Source organism: Amphiprion ocellaris, chromosome 9 (genome assembly GCF_022539595.1).
Source record: "Amphiprion ocellaris isolate individual 3 ecotype Okinawa chromosome 9, ASM2253959v1, whole genome shotgun sequence".
NCBI classification, from domain to species: domain Eukaryota; kingdom Metazoa; phylum Chordata; class Actinopteri; family Pomacentridae; genus Amphiprion; species Amphiprion ocellaris.
Genome location: NC_072774.1, coordinates 14,250,099 through 14,262,393, shown reverse-complemented (window position 1 = coordinate 14,262,393; position 12,295 = coordinate 14,250,099). Strand labels below are relative to the sequence as shown.

The following is a 12,295-nucleotide window of genomic DNA, read 5'->3' as shown; positions in this document are numbered from 1 at the left end:
TAAATTGTTGCCATATTCAAGCAATTTATTGATAGAATACATTGGTGTAACAAACTCAGCAGAACCGAGTATCATTATTGACCTTGGAAACAGTGGTTTGACCAAAAAATCTTATCCTGAGGTCCATTTACTAGCTTTTCTGTCAGCCTCATCTCAGCCTTTTGTACTAAATAAGTTACTCAGTTGTCATGAAGATGACTCAGCTGATGTGTTAGCACTAAAGGGACATAATGTCTGCATCATCTTTGGTATCATCCTGTAAAGGCTTTTAAAATATTAACAACAGTGCAGAAAAAATAATTATGGCATATTTTACATTTAAAGTAGTTTTCTTATTTTGCCCAGTAAATGTAAACACTTGAAAAGCATCAAGTCTGTGCCTGACAGTGAGCCATCAAGAGTAGGCATAATAATATGTTAATTCCACTGCAGGAGAGACCTGATGTTCTCTTCAATTAGGTGTAAAAAATATGTGCATCTATCAGCAATCAGCCAGAATGAGTTGGAAATTATCGACATATTGGCAAAAATCCAATATTGCGCATCCCTAGTTGGTACGTGACAAAGTTTCATGCTTACCATTGGTCACGTGATGACAACTGAACTGTCACCATGACAACTGTGAAAACTCCACTTAATGAAAAACTTAAAAGGTTGAGAAAAAGCTAGCACATGGAGTTGGACTTTCTTGGCAACACACTTAACTGAGAGGGAGAGAGTTTAAAAGCCTTCCTCCAGTGATTTCACCTCTCTGTTCATATGTTCTTCTGTGAGTGTTAATTAAAAGTGTGAGCAGTCGAGAGGAAGACACAAATGAGACATGACAAGGCAGAAATTGAGGCAAAAACAAGTGCAGCTGCGTCAGGTGCTACTTCTAGTCTGACTTGTATTACAAATGTTTTCAGTTGTGTGAAATCACTGGAGTAGGGCTTTAAAGGCATAAAAGGACAGTCAAGTAGCACAGGAGGTTCATTTACATACTGTATGTAAAGTTGTGAGGTCTGCAGGTGTGACAGCTTCAGTGCTGTGGGTCCCATTTCAAGTGATCCCAATGGACAGTTCTTCAAACTTTTGCTCACTTTGCATATTGTCTTTCATAGGGGTGTAAATTCAGCAGATCACTAGTTTCTTGTGTCCTGATGACAAATGGCCCAAATTTGAGTCACATCACTTGGCCAGTTTCCAGTGCCAGTGCCAAACAGTGGTGACCGTCCAGTCAGGAGAGGCTCCCCTCGTCAGTTCACGGTGGAACCTGTGGGGAAAGAGGTAGACAAGTTTAACAGGAGCTAAGACAGCTTACTCTCATTTCAAACACAAACAGCTCCCCAGGTTGATGTAAATCATGGACACTCCGTCTCTCCTCCTGAAAATTGAGAAGCGTTGCAGAGGAGCATGCTAAATTAGTCGTACAAGTTTATTCACATTTTTGTGGTGAAAGGCGGACTGACTTACACTGACATTCAAACTTTGTTTGCTTCTCGTCTCACCTTGAAAATAATGAGGATTCTCGAAATGGCTTTCTTATCCTGCCAAACTGCCTGCTTGCTAGCCTTCAGGATAACATTTGAAGTGTAACAGGCTTTCTCAGAGGGGATTCTAAGGCCTGAAACAATAGAAAGGAGAATCTGGCTAACTAGATAGGTGGGTATTAGGTAGAATAGCCACACAGTGTGGTCCAACAACTAACTGGATTATGGGCTGGGAACAGAAAGAGGCTTTGACTGTTCGTGCTGGGTCTCAAATGTTTTTCTCTTTTTGTTTAAGCAGCAAATTTTATTTAAGAATGTCACATAATCAGACCTGGATTCTGTTTCTCTACAATCATTTTCAAACAAGGAATATGGAACACTGGGGGCTGCATGTATCTGTTAAAGTGAAGGCTTTTTTGTTATCCACACGGGCGTCCATGATGTCAGTGTTCCTCATGGCTTTATTAGAGCATGACAGAACATGATACTTATACAAAGAGCCACAATACTTAAGCAATATTTTGAGAGATATTTACCAAATCATTGCTTATCATTTTTAAATCAGATAATTCTTCTGCCTACTTTCTGATGTCAGAATGTCACCAAATACAGTATGAAGTCATCCATGCAGTTGCCTCGACAGCTTATTTTGACTATACAAGGTTTTATTTGTACTGCTGATACCATTTTATAGACTGACCTGATATTAGAAAAATCTGAAATAAGAAATGAACAAAAAATCTGGATATTTCATGTTTTATTAAATCATTTTAATCATTTTTTTGTGTAAATTAGAGAATTTAGAGATTAGATTTATTTTCTAAGTGACACTAGGAAGACAAAATCTTAATTTTCCTCACTGCGTATGTCTTCCTGTAGGGCTGACATTAATGTGGCAGCACCTAATTCAGACTTGTGCTATGTTGAAACTGTTTCAAATGTTAGTCATTTTTCCCATTAGTATTTATATAAATGCTTCTAACTTTAAAGTGTACTAGTAGCAGTACTCCACTGAAATACATAAATATGTCACCATTTTCTCAAATGAAGCATTAAATATTAGCTGAATTCTCCCCCACAATTAATGTTTCTGTATATTTGAAAAACATTTAACTCACCACCATCAGCTGTGGCTCTGTTCCCTGCCCAACATAAACAGACATGCCGTATGTTGGAAGGCCCACAGGTAACTTTGAGCTTTTGCCAACATATAATTATCTCTCTAAGTAAATATTTGTACCTTTAATTGTGATTTGGCGTACTCTATACGGAGAAGTAAAGCAAACAAAGCCTTTGGCACAGAACATTTGAGCAAATTAATGATCAAAAATTGGCTTTAAGCAAACAAAATGCCGGCACACACTGAATGGAATTTATGTGAACATGTTGGTGCTGAACGAGAGAAGATTTGATTTTAATCCATACTTTTGGATGCTTGGCATGTCTGTGGTGTTCGCAGATGATGTGTTCAGTGCTTACTCATAAACAGCAGTTGCAATTTTCTTCTGAGGGCCGCCATCTTCATCAGAGGCCACTTTGAAGATTTTTGTACCCTCTGGGTCATCAGGACCTTCATGTGATGACAGGAGCCAAAATCTCATGACGACAAAACAGAACTTTCTACCTGCAAGAAGAAAGATGGAAATCAGAGACAGTCCTGCAGCTGAGTTTGCTAATCTTGAAAACAATAAAATTGCACAAAACTTACCATATTGATCAAAAACGACAGAGATATCTTCTGGGAGCACAAATATAATATCATCCATTTTGACTCCTAGCTGCTGCCTCTGAGCATCAGTGAGAGAACTGCACTTCTTCTCAACGTATTCTATCATCTAGAAGAACAAAACGGACAACCATAATGCCAAAAAGCTGTCAGTGGTAGTGGATTATATTTGAATATTCGACTTTGGTGATAAACTTTGACCCAAATTTACCAGAAACATTGTCTAAAAGGAAAGAAAAGTGTAATCTATCAGAACAACAGTTTGTAAAAAGTTCTACATATCCTCCTTTTCATTTGAATTAATCTCCAATACATATTTGTCGTTACCTCATTGGACACTATTCCCCTTAGCTCATGATATCTGCCACTGGACATCTTGCTGGAGACATGGACCAAAGCCTGCGATGGTTGCAAAATAACAATCATGGTCAGCGACGCTAACGACAGAATTCCTCTTTGCACCAAAGTGTGTTGTTTAATGCATGGTGGTGTCAACAGTGGTGACCTGCATGCAAACCAGATTGAAAACCTTTTAAGATGAGTAATAACTAGGAAAAATCAAAGCAAACCAATTCCTTCGAGAATCTATTAAAGAAAACAAAGCAGTTTTCACTCATGTCACGTAATTTCAGTAGACTGCAGGGTTTGTCATGGCTCACAATGAGACTTTTTGGGTGCCTACATATGACAGTAGGCATGATCAGTCCATGTTCTGTACAGGGCTTGAGTCCATTACTTCACAAAAATCAATGTGTTTTCCTGTTATTTTGATGCATTTAATGAACAAAAATGCCAATTATGCTTTGAGTAAATGAAATCCCAATTAACAAAACTGGTTAAAACACTGAATAGCTGTTTTTATTCTCCTTTCTCATTATGGTGGTAGTGCTGGCTAAAACCCTGTTGAAGTTTTCTCTAGACAGTTTGTCCAGTTGTCATCTAATTAGAGGATGATTAAAAGAAATTCAAATTTAAACTTGTTACAAGCACATGAACCCACCAAGTTCTTGAATTAAAAGATTACGCTTGTATGACAACTGGGCAAACTTCATTTGCTGATGAATACTAGGCGACAAGAGTAAAAGCTTCAGATAAGATACTCAACAGACTTGAGGTGAACTCGTTTTCTCAGCTGGAATCATGTACTTTATTACCAAAACATGGCACATTGTAAGTGTGTGAACAGATATCTGATGCTGTACAGTTATAAACACAGTATATACTGTATGTTTCCTCCAGTCTTGAATTTACTTCATCTTATGTATGACCTCTATGAAACCCCCTGTGGTCATGTCTAAACTTATTTTATCTGTTTTATTTAAAGAATCACAGGAAGACTATTTGCCTCATGAGAAAAATGCTGCTATTTTTGCATGGAAGAGTTTGACACACAGTATGACAGGCTAGGTTAATTACAATGTTAGATAGTAGTTTATAGAGGGACTGTTGGTAGCTCTGTCTGTAGTTACCTGCTTCACTCCTTTGTCAAACTCCTCAGAGTTGATGTCTAATTCAAAGTACAGATCGACTAGACACATGATGACTTTACATCGGATCCATGTAAGCGGGTCTGGGATGCCGACCACGGAGACGGCGGGCTGCTGACCGGAGCTCCCCGGCGGCCCGTCACCTCCAGGCTGGGAGCTGAACAGTCTTAGTTTCTCTCCGGCAAACACAGACCTCCGCCTGCTCAGCCTCCGGCCTGGCTCGGTGGCAAAAGGACGCGCAGGACGCACACGTACATCCGACCAATGCCGGTGCACGGCCGGCTGCCTGCAGCAGGTCGAGCCGCTCTTCGAGGCGCAGCGGCCGGCTGTGCTCGCTGCGAGGCCGCCGAGCTCCCGGCAGGCGGCGAGGCTGGTGATCCGCTGCATCAGAGCGGGGAGGACGCAGCGTTACGGGCTGCGGCTGAAGCACGGACCGGTGCGGAAGAAGCCTCCATTGACACTGCTGCCTTTGGTAACCTTATGCAACTCACCCCATGTTGTACCCATAATGCCTATGGTGAGCACGACGTACACACACGGCTGCTGCTTTCAGGTGCAGTTGGAAATGTAGAAACTATTTGGCCCTGTGGATAAATGCCTTAAACTTCACAGGATTGCAGCTTTAATTGCTTTAATGTCTGCTTCCCCGCAAACCAAACATGTTTAAATAAATAGCTAGAGGATAGTAAATGAAAACATAGATGTGCAAACAGCTTTAATATGTGGAGACTCAGTTCTGACATGCTGATTCAAATTCTACACAGTATGATTCATGATAATCCTCTAACAGAATTTTATTTAGGCTGCAACTTTATGCAGCTTTTTGTACACTGGCTGTGTTATCAGTGCAGTAGTAATTTGTAAAAACTACTACAATTTGCAAAAATAAAAAATAAATACTTTTTTTTTGCCTACCAGCCTTGCAAAATACTTTTGAGCAACTGCATATTTATACTTTATTTTACACATTTGAGCCCCAGTGTTTGCATTTTAATCAACTGTATGCTTCAGGTCTGGCCTTAGATTCATTTTGCTGCTACCTGGTCTGAAATGAGACCAAACACCAACTTTTAAAAAGCAGCACTCGTTCAGTTTGAGAGTTTTAGGCGTGAAAAGCAGCGTGATTTGGAACTGTCAAGGTGCACTTGAAGGCAGCAGAGTGGCTTTACCTGCAGAATCCAGCAGAGGGAGATAAATACCCATTTATGCGTCTGCTGTCTCGCGTGTGCATGTCTACGTTACAAACTACGAGGAAAGTGGCAAACTTTGCATGTGTCTGTGCTTGCAGGGATTATTAAAACAATAAAAGAGAACATTATGAACCAAAAAAGAAAAAAAAAAAAACAAGTAAAAAATTGCTTGTGCACATATGCACGCCCACAGTGACAGACACACACAGAGGCAGTTGTTCGCACGGGCCAGCAGTTTTAGGCCAGGCTTTGTTTTTCTGCGCAGGTGCCCAAAATGATTGTGCGAAAATGTGAAATTTGATCAGCAGACCAAAACATCATTAAGTCCCCGCTGTTCTCGGTGATTGCAGGTCAGCGCCGTTTTTCCGTCTCTCTCTCTCTCTCTCTCTCTCTCTCTCTCTCTCTCTCTCTCTCTCTCTCTCTCTCTCTCTCTCTCTCTCTCTCTCTCTCTCTCTCCCCCTCCCTCCCTCTCTCCCCCCTCTGTGCGCGCACACGCCTCGCACGCACGCTGCAGACACCTGCGCGCGGCCCCGCCCACCTGAAGTTCTCCCAACTAATTTTATTTATCAATAATTAGCCGCACAGCACTTGGTTATTTGAAATTGCGCTCAGACACGGAAACCTTTCCGGTATGTATCATAGTAATTATATGTGTCAGCTGAGAATGCTTTTTACATCTGCGAGTCGAATGGAGCAGAATATTAACGACTCTGCGCTGGGTGGGATTAATTGTTGGAGAATCTGCACATAAACACGCGTGAAGAAGAGTTGAGGGTGCAGGCTGCTGCTTATTACGAGACTGTAAATATAAATACACAATATGAACTCAAACAGGTTTAAAGTACGAATGTGGGTGAATATATTCTACATTTACAAATATAAAGCTACATATTAAAGCAAGGTTCTTCCGTTTCTCCATACCGCTCTGCAGTGGTGAAAGTTCACTAGCAAATTTACAGTTAATCAGATTCCCACAAAGTTTATTTTTGTGAAACCTTTAAGCTATGCGAGGTCTGAAGCTTTTTTGGTGCATTTAAGTGCAGATAAAGAACCTGTGAACTTGTCACATGCAGACCTACTTCCAGTAGAAATAGACAAAAAATCTTCTGCATAGTTGGTGGTTTATGAGAGTTAGCATTCATTAATTAACTTGCTTCTTGCATTTCGAGTCTGGATCTTTAAATCTGACTGTTCTTAGGTAAATCCATTCAACTATATCAAGATGAAATGAAGGAAATGTGTATTTTCCCCTTTCATTATTACGGCAGATCTCAGTATTTCTATTATCCTGCTTCTACCACCAGTGTTATTTCTTTTACTTTTTGAATAATATATACCATTTAAACTATTTTCTTGCTATAGTGTAAGTGTGGTTTTGTTGGACACTTCTGTTCTGGGCTTTAATGTCACTCAGCATCACTTGAAGGTGTGTGAGCTGTAGCCTGTTCTTTCCTCTCTTATGCCACTGAAAGGCACTGTTGTCCACAGCTGAGCTCCTGGTTAACATCCGCTAACGGGGATGAAGATGTCGTGCTGAACAAACCTCCAGAGTGTGTGAGGCAGGTCACCGCTGGGGCATAGATTAAATATGGAGCCTGGTTTATCAGTAATGATGAGACAACTTCATTGAGAATGTGAAAATATATAATTTAGTGTTTTCTGGATGAAATCACAGCTGTAAGGGGAGGTTTCCATGTCACGAAATGAATATAAATGACACTGTGCTTTGCTGTTCACGTAGGAATAAGAGGTTAAACTCCTCTTGTGTTAACACAGAGGTTTGCCAACCTGGAAAGTGGGACTCCGCTAAGGGGGCAGAAAGCAAAATAAAGCAGATAAGAGGATTAAAAAAAAAAGCAGAATCATATTTCAGCTTCACAAATTTACAACTGTATCTGAAATAACTACTTATATAGTGCTCTATATTTACTGTCTGCTGTTTATTCAGTGTCTATATTCTGTAATTTATCCACCATATAGCGCCCTCAAAAATTCCCACAGTGGAACAGAAAAAAGTAAATAGTGTCTGTGGCGGAGAAGCAAAAATTCCAGTCATAATGGCAATGATTTATAAGTGTCTGAAATCTCACATTACAGCTTACGATGAGGGAAGTGTCTGGAGGGAGGGAGTGAGTTTGAATGCATCGTCTATTTTTTTTTTCATATTTTCCTCTCTGTTTTTTGTGTGAATTATTGAAGGTTGTCGCTATAAATGTAATCAGAAAAGAAAAACTGGCCACAACCCAAAAACGCATGCAACCTTTTCCAACTGTTAACAAGAAGATGCTGTGGTAACATAAATGTCTTGGTAAAATATACTATAGAAATGGTTCATATATTTCACATACTTTTTAAACTACAGGTATGTTGTGGTTCCAACTTTTTTTTCCCAGCCTTTTCAGTAGTGCAGTTTTGTTTTCTCCTTTCTTCATTATCAGTTTTATGGAGCAACTTGGTCAACTTTGTGCTGGTAAAGATAGTGTGTTAAATCTGAAAATATGTTGTTTTTGTCAATTTGAATTTAATCTGGGCTACAGGTATTGGATTTTGTGTGTGCTGGCAGGTAGCCACACCAAATAGCAGGCACAGGTGTTGACCAGGTGGAAAAAAAGAGAGAAAGAAAAGGGAAAGGCAGAAAGTGATTTGAATTATCATTGTTGACTGCATTTGGTGTGTCTGTGGTGGAAAGAGCCTTAAATAGAGCCACAAAGTTTTATGTAAAAAAAAAAAAAAAAAAAAAAAAAAAACGATGCATGGATTTTTCCAAAAATTGTTTCTCCATCTCTTTCTTCTTTATCCTTTCTCTGCTGAGGCTTTGACAAACTCTCAGTTTCAAAATGCGCCGCTTGTTGATCAAGAGTACAGACATCTTTGACTTGAACGGCGGGTAATGAGAGAAATTAGCACAAATGCTCTAAGTAATAGTTCCTGATTTTTTTTTTCTCACTCAAATTATTTTTCAACTTGTTTTTGTATCTATGCATAAATTAAAAAATCGGCTGAAATTTATTATTCATCTGAGATGTGATTAATATGCAAAATTATGCAAATTAAGATGCAATTAGGCTCCAATTCTCTAGTGGAATTTTCCATTATAATTTAATACAAAGTAACAGAGTAATTGGTGTCACGTGTAATTACGGTTACTCAAGTGCACTTTCAGGCATGCAAATGATTTGCTATATGTTGGTTATCCTATGCAAATGTACCATGTGGTGTTTTAACAAGTTGAGGAAAACACAATGAGTGCGTGGTTACCCCGTGGGGTTGGAACAAGGTAAAGACACCAGGGTGTGTTTTTTAAAATGAGAGAAGCTGGAAAACTTTCAGTGCTCAGATTATCACCAGTTAAGACTTCCAGTTACTTTTTTCCCCCCTCCTTTTTGAATTTTTGATGAATGGTGGAGAGGCGCAGACTTTCATCCATCACCAATCGATTAATGAGAGAAAACTGTTTTTTGGATGTGATTTGGGACTTGAGTTTGGAGGGAAAAAGAGGTGTTTTCCGACATGAAACTGTTGCCTCAGTTGACACAATTCACAAGGAGTGCGAGACCCCCACCTTCAGCACCACCCCTCCTCGCTTCCGTCAGAGCTTCTTGTGTCTTCATTATAACTGTGCCCTGTTTGATCAATGACACTGCAAATGTCACAAGCAATCACAAAACATTACGTGCGGGACAATTACGCCGCAGCTCTGTGTGACAAACTTTGCAGTCGGCAGCCGGGCAGAGAGAAGAAAAGCGATTATGTAATTGATATCTATTTAGATAGAATGAAAGTCCTGTATAATGCTTGGAGGGAAAAATGTCTTGCAGAGCAAGTCCTTCTTGGGAGGCAAATTGATTTTAAATTGTTACATGGCTGGTTACATGTCCTGACATCTTGCTTTGCAGACACACACACACACACACACACACACACACACACACACACACCGGCATTAAAAACATACGCTCACTTGTACGCTCACACTCATGCAGACGCACACCCTCTGCTGCTATCTGTCTTGTTCATGATCAACGCTCTGAACAAAGACTTCCTCCCTCCTTCCTCGTGTCCCCCCGCCTCACCCATCCTCTCTCTCCCTCTCTCCCTTTCTCTCCGCCTCCACTCTGTGTGCCTGCCTGCTTGCACAACTCTCTCAAAGAACATAATCCCTCAACAAAATGGAAACACAAAGGAAACTTGAGCTCAATCCTATAAACGCACGGACACAGCAGACAATACCTCCTCCCACCCGTTTCCCCCTATCCCCGTCCCCCTGCCTCCCCAATAGCCAGAAATGCCCCGTGGCACAGATCAGGCTTTATCAACCCTCCCTCCCTTCCCCCTCCCCCTCCTCCTACATCCCTCCATCCCTCCTTCCCTCCCTGGTTTGTACCCCACCACCACCACCTCTACTCCACCCTGCCAGCGTCTTCCATACCTCCACACAGGCTGTTCTCATGCAGCAGGAGGGCTGAAGGCCATTTGATGATTTGGCTCCTGTTTGCAGACAAATTTATTCACTTCTTACGCGTCTTTGATTTCGAGTGGTGAGCCGCTACGCTGCCGAGCTGACGTACAGGTAGATGTTCGTCAAAAGTAAAGCGGCAGTTGGAACGCTTGCAGGTTGATTCCGCAACTTTTGAGTCACCGTGTTAATTTTGCGAGGCGCTCTCGCTGCTTTGGCGTTGCCATATTGATGCACGTCAATCAGACCGCTGCGTCCAATACTTTACGTCTTTTGTTTTTGATTTTTTTTTTGTTGTTGTTGATGGCACTGAAATCTCTGTAGGTGGTGCTCAGCAACAATTATCCAGTTCTTCTATCTTATGTTGCTGTTAGCTCAAAAGCGCATCGCTTGCCGTGTGACAGTTTGCTCAGGAAAGACTTGTCACATATATATGAGTTGTCTTTTATGTGAAGCTGTTCATGAGCTGCCCGAAAGTTGGCTAACGATTCCGAGTTCTCTAAATTAAATGACAAAGTGTGTTGTTTTTCCATGCTCGCCGTCACCACGATCATTTGTCTGACCTTTGCCTTTCCAACATTTTGAATGAATAAATTAGTTTTGTCATGTAGTTTGTTTAGAATATGGTTTGGGTTAAGATGACTGCTTTGTTGAAGTACAATGAACTGTTGGTTGAGGTCAACGAACTCTTGGGAGTCTTTTGGAACAAAAACAGTGCTGGAGACAGATTTGAACAATGGTTTTGAGTCTGATGCTTTATATTCACTTCTATTTTCTACAACAGTCACCCAAGTTTCACTCTTGTTCTTATCTTAAATAGTTTGGCCACAAGGGGATTTATCACTTGAATGTAAAGATATGTTGTCGTGAAATCTCAGTTCTTCTCGTTTTTTCATCCAGAAAAACAAAACTTTCTGCTTAAATATATGTAAGCTGTAAGCTATCTTGCTATTATGCAACACTGGCCAGCAAAAAAGGGCAACTAAGTAACAATTTATTCACAGAAGATATCTTTACTCAAAACGGCACATAACCATGACTTTACTTTCTGAGACTTCACAACCCTGAACGGTGCAGTGCAGTGGCTGTGTGGCTTTAATATGAAATTAAAATGTTACGTGCAGTGAAAATGTTAACTGAAGGTAGCTTGTGGCTTTGACAATGTAGGTCAGAGTCAGTTTCCATGTTTGACTTAACTGTTTTGCACCCGTTTGTTATTAGAGCTTCACCAGAGTGGCCCCTGAGCACCAGCTGACACTCCGAGTTCTCCTCCTGAGAGACATTCCTGCTCGGAGCCGCAGCAGAAAAGGAGCCCCCTGGAGGTGGAGGTAAGGTGGGTGAGGTTTGATCTACTCTAATCTGATTGTGAGTGGGAGGAGCAGATGATGAGGAGGGATGGGGTGGTTGTTTGGCACCAGCACTGGGACTCTCTGTGACTGTGTGGTCTTCGGAGAACCACTTACCGCCCCCGTGCTCTCCTGCAGTTCCAGGCCTTGGGAAGGTGAGGCAGGCTGTCCCCCCTCCTTAACCTCCCCCCAGCCTGCTGATTAAATCAACCCTACGCAGGGCGAAGCGAGATAACGGAGGCAAAGTAGGCCGCCTTCACTCGCTGTCACAGGAAGAGGAAGTGCCCTAGTGTACCTTCACCTGTGCTTCGTGCCTTGCTGGTGCCGCCGCTACAAGCCGCTGCACAGCTGGAGACGAGGCTGCAAGCGTGTTAGATCAGAGAGCAGCGAGGCTCACATGTTGCGTTTCCTGCTACTGCGGCTGTGTTGAGTGACCGTCTGAGACCTGGGAACAAAAGACACGCAGAATACGGCTCATTTCTGTCTCAACTGAAATTACTGACTGCTCTTTGAATGTTGCAGTGCGTTTTCACTAAGCTGAAAGAACAAAATAACACTGGTTTTTATACATTTAACCCCCAAATTTCTCTCTTTATGCAGCAGCTCACACATACAAACTTG

The 12,295-nt window shown here is 41.4% G+C and overlaps 1 protein-coding gene across 1 annotated transcript; it reads right to left on the bottom strand.

The window, feature by feature from the left end:
- On the bottom strand, nt 1–5,202 carry si:dkey-82o10.4 (uncharacterized protein LOC797793 homolog). Its single transcript, XM_023266551.3, has 5 exons — nt 4,665–5,202; nt 3,523–3,594; nt 3,178–3,304; nt 2,949–3,093; nt 1–1,252 (listed from the first exon to the last, which is right to left on the bottom strand). The coding sequence occupies exons 1-5, from the start codon at nt 5,067–5,069 to the stop codon at nt 1,168–1,170; spliced, it is 834 nt and encodes a 277-aa protein (XP_023122319.1). The 5' UTR covers nt 5,070–5,202; the 3' UTR covers nt 1–1,167.
- Between the last annotated feature and the right edge of the window lie 7,093 nt (nt 5,203–12,295).

Bases quoted from the DNA above. Each gene is read 5' to 3' on its own strand.
- si:dkey-82o10.4 (XM_023266551.3), bottom strand. From the start codon at position 5,069: ATGCAGCGGATCACCAGCCTCGCCGCCTGCCGGGAGCTCGGCGGCCTC. The intron at 3,595-4,664 runs GTAACTACAGAC...CAACCATCGCAG, and splicing joins TTGACAAAGGAGTGAAGCAG to GCTTTGGTCCATGTCTCCAG. The intron at 1,253-2,948 runs GTAAGCACTGAA...CTTTCCCCACAG, and splicing joins ATTGCAACTGCTGTTTATGA to GTTCCACCGTGAACTGACGA.